This window comes from Gobio gobio (assembly GCF_949357685.1).
Source record: "Gobio gobio genome assembly, chromosome: 21".
Lineage (NCBI taxonomy): Eukaryota > Metazoa > Chordata > Actinopteri > Cypriniformes > Gobionidae > Gobio > Gobio gobio.
In genome coordinates, this window is record NC_137117.1 from 25,552,595 (window position 1) to 25,567,342 (window position 14,748).

The following is a 14,748-nucleotide window of genomic DNA, read 5'->3' on the forward strand; positions in this document are numbered from 1 at the left end:
GTGAGCCGCTGGTGTCTAGTGTACGATTACAGCACCATCCTCCCCCCAAACACATCTCAAATCAATATCCTGCTAATCATGCTGGGAGGGGTGCTGCTGAGAGCATGGTGGTGCATGCAGGCAGGAAGGAAGAGACCGTTTGTCATTGCACTCTCCTCTCCCTCTCTCACTCTGCCCTCATGCGCCACATGAAGTAAAAAAGTCAAAGCCACAGAGTTATGCTCTTCCTTTTGTCTTTTGTTGCTGTCTGATTCTTTATCTAATAGGATCGTGCAATAAATTGAGGCAAAATGGATTATAAATGTTGCTTGTATTTGAACTTTTATTGCATTTATTGTGTTTTATTGTCTATAGATATCATAAAAAGTTTTTTTAAAACATTTATGGTGCCCTCTGGGTGCATAATTTTAAAGACCTCATAATATTGCTCGACAAGCGCAGTTTATTTCTTATGCTGACGTATTTGCTATTGAAACAGAAAACTTGAATGCAACATATTGTCTTTTTAAATAACAAATATGATTTGTTACTTTCTAGTCAGTTGCAGTCAGTTAATATCCTATTAATTGTATCCATTGGGGACCTTATAAACCTGTAAAGACCTGTGAGCTACAATGTTGTTAATCAATGGTATACGTTTGATGAAGCCATTTCTTTGCAAGAAATCTCCACCAATCAGAGAATGGAATCATGCAAATTGAAAAAAAAAAAAAAAAAAACCTCTTTAGCACTTCCTACCCCTATGAAGCACTGCAAATGATGTAACAGAGTCTCCCTACGCTCTCAAACAACTTAAATATTTGTCGGTCTATGAGGTGAAGAATCTCATATATATATACACACACACACACAATAGTGAGAAGAGAGAAGAATCTCTCTTTATATATATATATATATATATATGTATATACTTTATCTCCAGATTCTCCACCTCATATATATACCCATATATATCCTTCTGGAACCAAAGCCTCTGAAAAAGTGGGCAGACACTGTTGCACTCTATTAGGGGTGGAACATTCTCATTCTATTCTTTGATTGGACCAAAATCTGTGTAGTGCAGGATGATATCATCAAGACCTTCATTCCATTTTCCCAGAGGAGAAAGTCTGAAAATGTTAAATGTGTAAATCTTTTCTTAAAGTTACGGAGTGTAGTAGGCTAGTAGCATTAGCCTCACAGCTAACAGATATGAACTAAAAAAAAAACACAAAAATCTCATTTTTATTTCACAGGGTCTTTAAAGGAAGCCATTATTACAGATGACCATTACATATAAGCCATGAATAAAGCCCTACACATCAAAGAAGACTGAAGGGGGAGATTCTTGCATGGCAACAAAACCGAGAGAGGCTGCACCTCTATATATGTCCGACACAAAAGTACAAACTACTCTCTCACACCCCTGCCTCTCGACACCAAGCGTTCATCCCTGTCTGAGATAAGAGTGCTGGAGAGAGACACAGAGAGAGAAAGAAAAGCAAGCCTGCGCTTGAAAGGGCTTTTGGAGTGGCAGAGCTCGGTCTGGGATTCTTTGTGGGGAGCGAGCTTTACTAATGACGCTGTTTGATGTCGTCTCATCAGGGGGGGAAGGCTGTCTATCCCACTCCAAAGAGAAAAAGGGGCCTCTCTAATGGGCCCCCATATCCTCTCCTAACCTCCACCCAAAGACAACAACAACACTCCCTCCGTCTGTCTCTCACTCCACTTCTCCCTTCGTCGGCCTTTGAGGTGAAGAATCTCCCTTGGCTTATTCAATTATTTTCCGCTCTCTATCTTCACGTAGAACTGATACGATCACTGCATTAGTGTAAAACCATAGCAATCGGCTGCTCCTGTCTCTTCTGCAAGCAATGTGCAAAAACTTCAGATAAAGTAAACACTTCTACAAACCACAGGACCCTTTGGTTTCGGACCCAGCTATGTTGATCTGTTCTCTCTTCCTCCTTGTATGTCTCTCTTTGACCCTAATCTCTTAGCAGTGTCTTTCCCACAGGGCTCAGCCACCCTAGTGCTGCTATCTCCAGCCCAGCCTGTTCTCCAAGCTCCATTGCGTCTTATCAGGCAACCTCCTGCCTGCCAAGACTCCCAAAGCCCTGGGCTGAGTCCAGTTCCTCTCCATCTCAACCTCCATCTCCATCTCTTGGAAATCAACGATCCTGAACTGTCACTCAGATCCACAGCTCAAACTCACACAGCATTCTGTCCCCGGAATCAACCCCCCACCCCCAAGTGATTAAACACAACCTTTAATACCTTTAAATTCTCATGATGTGATTTGACACTCCAGGACAGAGTGATTTGCAGTACGAAATGCTTTCGTAAGTGAGAGGGGGAAAGTTTTTGAGCAGGGCAGTGTGCCCATGGCGTCGTCGCAGGCGGAGAGGAAACCTGGCTCTGGACCGCACACTCTGTCTGCTCTTAGCACTTTGGTCTCTAGCTGAAGTAATGCACTCAACAAAAGAAAAGAGTTCAGGACTGTGAGGAGGAAGCCGTTATTCTGCAAGGAGGAGCTGGAGGCGGGCAGCGACACTGACTCAGTTTCTCAGCAACTTCTCAGTTTCTTTTCTCCTTATAAACCTCCACGTTAACTATTCACCCACTCCTCTCCTGCTCCTGTCTATTTATTGTTCTCTGTTGAACAATAATAACTGTTGAGTGTTATTATTTTTTCCTATTTTTACTCACAAGCTATGTTTGGAATGAAATACTAGCATACTTAGTGTTAGTATATGTGACCCTGGACCTCAAAATCAGTCACAAGTCGCACAGATATATTTGTGACAATAGCCAACAATACTTTGTATGGGTTAAAATTATAAAATATTTTTTCTTTAATGCCTAAAATCATTATTTGTAATATTTACAAATATTAAGTAAAGATCATGTTCCATGAAAATATTTTGTAAATGTCCTACCGTATATATATCAAAAATGTATTATTCGTAATATGCATTGCTAAGTACTTCATTTGGACAACTTTAAAGGCTATTTTCTCAGTATTTTAAATCTCAATTTCAAAAATTGACCATTATGACTGGTTTTGTGGTCCAGGGTCACATACTTTATACTAGCATACTCAGTGCATAGTGAAGTGTATATACTTCTGGTTACTTTATAGTATTTTATGCTGTATACACTGCATTACATAAAAAATAATGCATATTAAAAATTTTACATTTTGAACATTTCTCCACATTACTCCACTAGGTTATACATCTAATCCAGCATCAGAAAATAAAAGATAATTGTGCATTTTAACACACTTTTAGGTAAAATTTTGATATTAAAATTAAATAATATAGTCAAAAAGGCCATTTGTTTTTTTACTGGAAACGGAAGGTCAAGTTGAGAGCACTGCATTGTGAGATATCACAGTATTTCTTTTGCTTTTTCACACATAGCTTTAAAATGAATTTGGAATAGCATATTATTAGCATACTACTCAAAAGGTAGAAATACTAATAGTATGCTAGTGCACTATTTTTCAAATTAAACCTTAGTTGTTTTATACAAACTTTTTAGTAAAAATATGCTATTCACACTTTATATACTTCTCAACCCTGAAATGTAGTGCTCATTCAAAAAAGAAATGCAAAAAACAGCTTCAAAGAGCTTCAAAAATCCACAGCAGCAGCAAGAATACTGCGCTCTCTCTGTCTCTCAGTACGCTCAAGGGAGAGGCAGGGTTTCAGCAGCGCCTGTCTGCCTCAGGGTCAGAGATTTTAAGGCGGAAAGCCTTTAATACCAATTAAATGTTGCCTCTTAAAGCTGTGATGCTCACATTTAACACCAAACAGTGAGGCTCGGAGCTACCTCGTGCCTCAGCCATGTTACCCAACTCACGGAACGGCTCCTGTCACCAGCACTGCTGCTGACTCCTTTAAACTCCGTGCAGAGCTGGGCCAAAACAAGGGCAGAACTTCAATAAAGGGATGAGAGGAGAAAAGAGAAGACTAGATGGATGGAGAAATAGTAAAAACGAATAAATGAGAGGGAGAGAGGGAGGCTCTTGGTTTTCTCCTCCTTCTCCCTTTGCTCCTTCCGTCTCTCTCCAGCTACTGACAAGTTGGACAGGCCACACTCCTTAATTCCCTTTTCTTATTCCCTTAATCTGTCATCTTTATCAGGCAGGGGAAGTGGCGGGCGGCGCGGCGGAGCCCCAACCTCCAATCAATCTCCACATTACAGCTGACAGAATGGTGCTAATAACTTATTGATCTCCCTGTTTGCGGGGCTCGGCCAGAACTGAAAGGATGGCATTGATTGGCTATGGGGGGGGGGGGAGCAGCACGGCGCTTCCGCCAGCCCAGAGGATTCAGAACCGCCCCCCCTCTACTGCTGCTCCCCCACTGAGAGCCTTAGGGGAGAGACAGACAGAAAGAGAGAAAGACAGAAAATGAGAGAGGGAAACGAGCAGAGAAAAAAGAGAGAGATCAAAATCACGAGAAAGAGAACGAGAACGAGAACGAGAAAACAACAGAACAAGGCAAAAAAAAATCCGCAATTGAGGGAAAAATAAAGACGGGGAGACAAAAGGTGGTTGAGGAAAATGCAGGAAGATGCAGAAAAGGCAGACAGAGAATCTGCAGAAAATCAACAGAGATAGAAAAGGTAAAAAAAATAAAAGTATAATTATGGCCGCACCATATGATGGTAGCATTTATTAGGCCAGTCTGCATTAAAGAGTAAGAGTGATGAAAAAAACATGGAGAAATGTGAAAATTCAGAGTTGAATGGATCCCAAATAAGTCTAGATGAAAAAAAAAAACCTTGTTATTAAGGGATTGTTAGTCACTAGACTCTAGAAATAGAGTTGTTCGCAGTTGTTGAGCAACATGTGACTTCGCAATTGATGTTAAATTGATTCAGCACATACCACGGCTTCTAATGTAGCTCATCCAATCAAAATTTAGAGCTTGAACTTTCATAAAATTTGTTTCACTGTTAGGAATATACTATTTTTAACTCAAGTGGTACATAATGTAAAGCTGTTTTTTCACTTATTCCAAATAAAATATATAGTTATTTATAAATATTTTATTTAATCAAATAAATAATATAATGTTATATTATATTTTAATATTAAATAACTATATATAAGCACACACACACATACTATTGTGAAATATTGTTAAAATTTAAAATAACGGTTTTATAATATATTTTAAAACGTAGCCTAATTTATTCCTGTGATGTCAAAGCTGAAGTTTCAGCATCATAACTCCAGTCTTCAGAGTTACATGACCCTTCAGAAATCATTCTAATATGCTGATGTGATGCTCAAGAAACATTTCTTATTATTATCAATGTTGAAAACAGTTGTGTTGCTTAATATTTCAGTGGGGACTGGGATATCAATTTTGCAGGATTCTTTGAGTTCAAAAGAAATTAAGAATATATTAAGCAACAAAAACAACACTGATTGATTTCAACATTGACAATAATAAGAATTGTTTCTTGAACACCAAATCAGCATATTAGAATTGTAATAGTTCTATACGAAGTGATTTACAGTGTATTCGGTTAAGGCCCACCCTTACGTACAATAATGGTAATGCACAGGACAAGACAAGTAGATTTGTGGGAGGAAAAAACATAAACATCATTGACTGGACACTTCAATTGCGGTATAAACATGCAAATGCTGCGTCTTTAGAGAGAAGGTTAAGATTATAACGTACAAATTCAGGGAATCTACATCTATTTGTTGGTCCAGATACACAACAGACTCCCGCAGGCGCTCTTGTCTGCCTTTAGGAAAGCATGAGAGCGTCAGAGAGGGAGGGGAAAAAAAGCAAAAACACCTTATACGCCTATTAAGAGTCTCTGGTCTGACCGCAAAGCCACGTTTAGGAGTCTACACAGAGAGCCAGACGAGCTGCCGGCGCCCTGCCCTCCCCCCATCCCTCGCTGGGGCCAGCAGGCCGGCCGGCCTGCCGGACGGAGGGGGTGGGGGGTGGTGAGGGAGGGGGAGCGGGAGCCGCCTCTCCTCCGTCGCTGACTGGCTGCGGCTGACGCCTGGGTCAGCTCTCATGTCTGTCCCTCAGATTTAATTAACGGGCCTCTCCGGTGCAAAGCAACCCCAGCGCGGCAGTCGGCTTCCTCTTCCTCCGCCTGTCTCGCGACTCCACACTGCAGTCCACCCTCCCTTGATACCATACGACGCTCTGCTCATTCATTTGTTCTGCACTTTTCCAACCTTTTCTTCTCTCTCTCTCTCGCTCAACCACATACCCACAGAAGTCAGACTTGAAAGGAAGTAAAAGAGACTGTGTGACGGAGAAAAAAAAAAGCTGTTGGAGTCTTACAGCTGAACATGGAAAAATGAACACTTACGTCTGCTTTGATTTAAGCTTATATAAGGTCAGCCTTTAACATACTGGTACATCCAACATGCTCTAGTTTGCAACTTATTGCAACATCATGTGGTAAAATGCAAAATGTATTAAATGTGCCTCATTCTGATTATGCAAAAAGAAAAAAACAACGCACGTCCAAATGGGTCTGTTCTATCCATTCGACCCTTAACCTGGCCCAGGGACGGAGGCTCTCTAATTTCACTGGCAGACAGAATTAGATGCACTGGGTGATCGGATTGGACTTGTTTACAGACATGAGTCTAGCTGCTTACAGCACCCGTTAAACCTCTTTTAAATGCTCAAACTGACAGATTTTGGTCATCAGCCACTCTGCAGGTGGCTTCTGCTCTTATTCCTTTGAGTCTTCTTCAATTAAGATTAAGATTAATTGAGCATCTTCCATTTAAATTATGGGAGATTATACTAGTCTTGTTTTTAACCCAACCCATAGATCTGTAAAGGTGATTTGATCCACCTTCGGAGCCATTCAATCAGGACTGGGACTTTTTATGATGAGCCAATGCTACTGTAATAGGATTTAGTCACATATATTCACATATGGCCATTTATCCACAAACCAATGGATCCTCCATAGTATGACTTAACTATGCAGTATTTACTACAACCTAAAGAACTAAAATTAATTTCAATAATAATTTCTATAAATAAAGAAAAATAAAAATATAGGGCAAATTAGAAAATGTCTAAACTTAGAAAATAGTTGAAATCTGAAGCTGTCTAACTGTAAACACAGAGTTGGTAGTAGTCATGTGCAGACTTGTAGTGAAATAATAATTGTTAAAATATTTAATTAAATAAATAGCATAATGATAAATAAATAAATAAACATAATAATTTAATTAATTAAATAACGTAAAAAATATTGCAAATAAAATATTACACGTATATATATACTGTATATATATATATATATATATATATATATATATATATATATATATATATATATATATATATATATATATATATATATAAAAGCAACGTAAAAAAATTATAATCAAGACTATAATAAGTATAAAATATAATTAAATACAATTTTGAAAATATATTAAGTTATAGTTATTCAAATAAATTACATTAAAATAGTAAAAATAAAAATATTAAAATGCAATATAAATCTGCTGTAACTGTAAAACCAGACTGATCAAAACGACTTAACCCTTGAGTGACCATGTGGTTCAGATGACCAATGAGATTAACACACAGTATGTCCGGTAGTCCTTCTGTTTGGTCCGAGATTAATGACAAATAAAGCTATTTACTGAGAGTAGTTTTAACGGTGGTTTAAGTTGTGTGCTAAGAGAGGCGAAGACAAGAGCATTAAGTAATGGAATGAAGATGGCCACAATGGAGCGAGTAATGAGCTTACAGCCCTCAATCATGCAAATTAAACCGAATTAAAATACTAACACGCAGTCAGTGTAATTGTTCTACATCAATCAAGGGATAAACCCTGTAAAAAAAAAACGGAGTATGACGGCAATAAAACAGAATAATGTAGACAGAGAAAGACAGAGAAAGCCATAGAAACAATTATAGGGATAATCCAAGACTAGAGGTCAGATACTACACATTTCACAGATTTGACAAGTGAGTATCATAATCATCCAGAACACTTCATATTCATGTCCATGGGTCTGCTTTTGCTCCATAAGTATGTTTTCACTTCATCAGGGCCATAAGCACATGGATAATAACATACCATAACATTCATCTCCGATTAAGTGTAAATGTGTCTCAGGTGTGCTGTCTCTAGGTGTGTCCTACCTGAGTGTGCGGAGGCGAGGCTGAGGTCAGAGCAGGGCTGGCCCTCGGGCATGCCGTGCTGTCGGGTGTGGTGCAGGTTGGAGATGATCGTTGAGAGGTCACTGTCACGACTGAAAAAGGAAAGAGGAGGAAGGAGAAAGAAAAGGAGAGAGAGAGATAACAAGAAGAAGTGAGAAGGAGGGTAAATATAGGGATTCCTAATCTCAGACTCATCATGCACAGAAACAGCACACGCACACATTTAGCACATTCGTATTTTAAAAAATTCTACCAATTCTGTCCATTTAAACTGAAATGATGAAACTTACCAATCGAACACAAGAACACTTATGCAACAGCATAAAGTAAACACAAAGTAAACCAAATGTAATTCCACCACAAACAACCTCGACTGAATCAAACACGTCCGACATGCTGCACTCCGGTCTGGCCCCTTGAAGCTGAAACGCTCTCTGCCTTTGGCTTTTTTCCTTCGCTTCTGCATTCATTGTCTTTTGGATTTTAAGCGTATAATGAGTGCTGACAGATTCCTGTGTCAAGCAATTTGGAGTTTCATCCAGACTCATCTTCAACCTTAAGATGTTCTAATCAACACATTCAACTCATAAGCAGTTTATGAGCTTAAAACCAGGTGATTACGGTTTTTATGATCGCTCTGCTGAAATCGTTTGGGTCTCTGGAGGCGCGGGGGATGAGTGTAATCTCTAGAGATCTGCCATTTCATAAAGGAACCCGATAAGTGACAAATAAAAGGGGCTAGTTTTAGCATTCAACATGTGCATGTGGATTTAGAAATAAATAGATAAAAAAAAATCTGTATGTAATTCCAGAGATATTAAGTAAGTATTTATGCCCCGGTGTCAAAAAGGCCTTATATGCGGCCTTGTATTGTAGGATTGCACCCAGAGAACTGATCTTATCAGCTGTTTTGGACAGGTTAAGAAAACGATGAATGCTTAGCTTGAAAGACCCCAAAGCCCAAACTCAATCAAATGTTTCACACTTTCCCTATGAAAAATATTATGTGATTTGTTTGGGGTCTCAGAGACCCCAGTTATACACACTATATAAGGATATATGTGCCATGTGGAATGTTTTTTATTATATATTTCAACATTTTTGCCAGAGTAAAATTGACCCCAGAAAGAATGAATTATATCATCTTACTAATATTTAACAACTAATATATGTTAAATGGGTTTTAATAAAAAAAATATATATATATATATTTTATAATAATGTTTCTAAACTTGGAGCATATACACACATTAAACATGAAAAAAGAGGGTTAAAGTACAGAGCTCTTCGCAGACTGATAAACTGATCCCAGGCCAGTACCGACGACCACGCCGCACACTTGTCTTCCTCTCTCGGGTCGTTTCTTCAAGGCCAACTGGAGGGTTTACAGATTAGGACTGGACAAGGCCGTTCCCTCAACCTCCCTTCCTCCTTCCTCCTCTCATCCTTTCCACACTCATCCTTCATTAACCCTTATTAGTCCTGCTTGGGCCAGGTTTTCTCTATAGAGTGATAGAAGAAGTGTGTCACTGAGGTATTTTAATGCAATCTGATTACAGCTGTGATCGCATTATAACGCATAATGATTGCAAATACCAGATTAGCATTTGGCATATATCAGATGCATATCTCACAGTGCCTGGCAGTCTGTGGGGCGCACTAATGTCACCAGAGTTCTGAGGGACGTTTTTACGGGCTGTCACAGGGCAGTTCAAATGCTTGAGCATAGCCCTGCTGTGTGTGGCAGTCCAAATGCTAGTTTTACAGTCAGTAGATTACAGGCTGGGCTTCAGTAATGTCAGCCTGCCACGCTTTCAGTTCGGCTACAAACAACACAGCACGTACAGGAATTTATTCTCCATGACCGAACTGGGCTGCAAATTCGCTTGTCATTTCAAGAATCCAAAAGGCTGACAGAAATGCCATTGGTCAACTGTACGACACAAGATCAGATGCACGATACTTATACATAATGACAGCATTCACAGAGCAATATAATGTTGCACAAATTATATTATATTATCTTAGGTCCTGACAATATTGTAATGCCATGAGTTAAATAAGCATTTCTAAATGCAAATTAAATTATGAAAAAAAAATTATGAAAAAAGTATGTTCAAATAACTAATGTAAATGCAAATACTGTCATTTAAAAATACTATTTAAATTACATACAATACAAATTTTGTATTAAAGTGTACAATATATATATGTAAATACAATTTTGTTTTGCTATTATAGATAATATAGATATTATTTATAGATATTATTTAATAGATATTATTTAAAAATATTTAAATTAAATACTATTCAAATACAATAAATACTATTAAATATTTTTAGTGACTGTTTAAGTCATTATTAATTATTAATGTTATTAGTGTGTGCCATGAAGTGAATCAAGGCGTTTTAACTTTTTTGACCTGGAAGAAGCCTTGGATCTTCTAAAAATATATATGTTTGAAACCCAACCAAAGAGCACCTTCTGTGATTACTTCACAGGGTCCTTCCAGCAAGTAGCGTTCCAAGATGTTTTCTTTCAACTATCAAATACTATATATATATATATATATATATATATATATATATATATATATATATATATATATATATATATATATATATATATATATATATATATATATATATATATATATATATATATATATATATATATATATATATATATATATATATATATATATATATATATATATATATATATATATATATATATATATATATATATATATATATATATATATATATATATATATATATATATATATATATATATATATATATATATATATATATATATATATATATATATATATATATTTTTTTTTTTTTTTTATATTTTTATATATATATATATATATATATATATATATATATATACATATATATATTGCATTATATACATAATATTATTATACATATATACATATATACATATATACATATATACATATATACATATATATATTATTATACATAAATATAATTTTTTTTTTTACTAATATAGCGAATGAATACACACAATACAGCAAAAGCACAATCACTCAATACATTTACAAGCATAAAAATCTATGATAAAAAACTCCCAGATGAATAAAAAGATAAATGAGACTAAAATAAATTAGAAACAAATTCCCTGCAAAGTGATTTCACACAATATGCTTAGATTAAAATATGTTTAGATTTAAATATTATTCAAAATTTCATGTTTGTCTATTCTAATTTGGCAGCACTATAAAATTGCATGAAACTATGCTATCCGTGTAGCGCAAAAATCCATTTAACCTTTATCTAGGAAACAACTCTGCCGTTCTCTATAGGTCATCCAAGTTCCCCCATCCATCCCCTTAACAGGGCATCAGTCCAAACAACAGCTCCATTTTCCAGCTCCCGCTCTGGCAGCTAAGGAAGGCTATTATCCTCGGACGGAGGCTCTGCAGTGAGCTCACTAAGCAAGGACATTGTTAGCAGGTTAATTAGCACACTTTTTCTGGGCTGTCCCGGTGTGCGCCGCTAATGAGGCCTCCCACGACTGGCGGCCAAGGTCATAATCTGCGTCAGGGCTGGAGCTAAGGCCCGGCCGTCTGAGTCAGCGATCCCACACAGGGGAGCACAGGGCGGACCTGACAACTACACTTAGGACATGAGCTGCGGCTTATCGCGCAGTGAAGACGATCAGCATAATCTCCACCTAAACTGGTCAATACCTCTTACACTTCCCTGTCAACCGCACAGACACTTTGCCCCAGTTATGACCCTCTGTGAGAGGACATGCACTGGGCAAGACGATTTAAAAACAAAACTGCAACAAATTGGTGCCTGATGACTACCTAGTTAAAGGGCTTAAAAATAACAAAGAATTGCGAGACGGTAAAACCTACGTGAACAAGTTTAGGACTAGGAAAAATTTTATATTTTAATAAAATATAGTATATTTTAATAATATGTAATTAATGTACATTATTTACAACTATGATATAAGGATCTACTGAACATCTGGCAAATATAAGCTAATTGTCACGTTTTCTCAGCGTGGTACAGGCAGAAGGCAAGACGAAGAAGATCAAATCAAACAAACTTTATTAATATAAAGAAAACCTAAACCAAACTCAGAACCAACATTAACGAGAACCGACAACAGAAGACTGAACCACAGGCGGATATATACTGGAGGAAAACAGAGAAATAATTAGGCAACAGCTGAAAATAATGACTAATCAAATCAGAAACCATGGTGACAAATAAACAAGCTAACTCAGGTAGGGTGATGGTGAAAACACAATGAACTGTTACACTAACTATATTTCTGCAACAAAATGTTGTAACCTATTTAACAACTATATCATATCAAAACACTGGTCGGCTGGTCAGTATAATGATACAGTCTAAACGAAGAAATGTGTCAACCAGTAGAAATTATGCTATATTGTTACACCGCAATATGTCTGTCACACAATTTAAAGTATGCTTTGACATAACAGCCACACAATGTTGTTTATGGTTGCCTAGCAATGTTGTGACTTAATTTAATAAGCATTAACATAGAATTTAACTAATGTACAGTGAGCTTGGCTCCTTAAATATGCATTACTTTTACTCTGTAAAGCATTAAATTCACTAAATTATCAACAAAAACAAAAAACAGCCATTACTATTGTACATGTTTATTTAATGCATAACCTTTATTTTGCTGAATTCCCAGCTACATTTAATATACTATGAAAAATTTACCATTACCATGATATAACATTTTGGAAACACTGCTCACCCCCTATGGCTGGTGTATGAGGGAAATGTTATGGCAGAGGGGTTTTGAGTAAAATACCATATTTGGAAGGTGCCAAAAAATGAATCAGAGGCATTCAGTGCAGCTTCAGAGACAGTGCTTTACAACAGAATGAAAATCCGTGACACCGCAACGAACTGCAAAACATCTTTCCGATGCCAGAAAGATATGGGTTTTTGCATCAACTGTGTTGTTGCTGGTAGCAGACACATTTCCTCACCACAGCACTCTCATGCAGAGCTGAAAGCACTTCCATCTGTTCTTGACGTGCGTCCGATATAGGAGCACTAGGCCTAGGAGTAAGGTTTGCGGTTGAATGTGGAGAAAACCAGCTGCGCACCTGCACAAAGCTTTGCTTAACTCTGAACTGAGATTCAAATGCTGCTAAACGGGATAAAGTCCTGCTATAGGTAGCTGTGCAAGGGGTTTAAAGGAATAGTTCACCCAAAAATGAAAATTATTTACTGATAATCTTACCCTCCAGTGAGCTCTGCTCAACAACCGCTTCAACAGAATCACTCATTCAAAAAGTTAAATTCGAGGACCGGATCAGTCAATGAATCATTCAAATTTCTTTTGTAAACTGAACAGATTCATTGAACAGATGCAGCTCTGAAGTATGATTTGCTCACTAATTGGTGATACAGACTAGAGATGTTTTGTATGTATCAAGTGGACTACATTTATGAGAATTTTATGGTGCTTTTGTATTTTTTCTTGAAGCTTGAAAGCGCTAGTCCCCATTCATTAACTGCAATTGAAAAGTAAAAGTATTCTTTAAAATTGTTCCAAGGAAGAAACAAAATCAAACAGGTTTGGAACAACATGAAGGTGAGTAAATTATGACAAATTTTCTTTTTTGAGTGAACTGTTCCTCTAAGAAAATGTTTGTTTTGTTCAACATCTGGATGAAAGACATCTGATGAGTGGAAGGTATTCAAGAACTGACTTGAGTTTAAGGCAGCGTGGAAGGCCATTGGACAGGCGTGGTGTTCCTCAAGGCAGCGGGAGTGTCAGGGAGGGAAATAGTGCCAGCGCAAGTGCCCCTGCAGTGACACGGGAGACGAGAGCTGGCGCCAGAAATAGAGGTCACACAGAGAGCTGGCAGACTGGGCATCCTGACGCCAGGGCTTACACCATTACTGAACACAGCGCTGATAGTCTCATCCTGACACACACACACAAAGCCGTGCCAAGCAGAAAGTGGCAAGGCATGTGGAGAGGATGCCTTCTTTTTACAGAAAGTGACAGACGTTTTGCACTATGAACTATCATTGTAGAAAAGAAAAAAAGGCAGAACGCTACAAAATCGAAAAAAAATAAATAATATTTTACTAAAGAATTGCTCTGAACACTCATTCCATGTCCACATACATAGTGTCCAGTGAAACCAGTACAGTAAAAAAAAAAATGCAATGCTAGAACGGCAAGAAAAATCTAAACTTTGAGGGGGGGGGGGTACATTTTTCTCTTTTTTTTTTTGTTGTTCTTACAAAAATAAAATCACATCTGTTGTTATTCTACTCACATTCAGACCAAGCAGCCGGGCCTCAGCTAGCGAGGAGAGCAATAAATAAATATCGAAACAGATACATAAATAAATGAGAGTGCAGTGCGTTCTCCTGAGCTTTCCTGTTGTTCCTGCCTTATAAAAGCAGATGGGAGGTCGATAAGCATGCGGGAACCCAGAAAAGTAGAAGTGGAATGAAACATTATTTCGCCACATTGAACGTTGCAGTGTTGGATCACTTGAAAAGTGAACAGCGGAAAAAG

At 37.5% G+C, this 14,748-nt stretch overlaps 1 protein-coding gene across 3 annotated transcripts in view; it reads right to left on the reverse strand.

Moving 5' to 3' along the window:
* samd11 (sterile alpha motif domain containing 11) overlaps positions 1-14,748 on the reverse strand; it is a 63,383-nt gene that overhangs the window by 24,661 nt on the left and 23,974 nt on the right. For all 3 annotated transcript variants that reach the window (XM_079801980.1, XM_079801979.1, XM_079801981.1), the window contains exon 4: positions 8,151-8,260. In XM_079801980.1, coding sequence (XP_079658106.1) covers positions 8,151-8,260 — 110 coding nt within the window. The remainder of the gene's footprint in view (positions 1-8,150; positions 8,261-14,748) is intronic.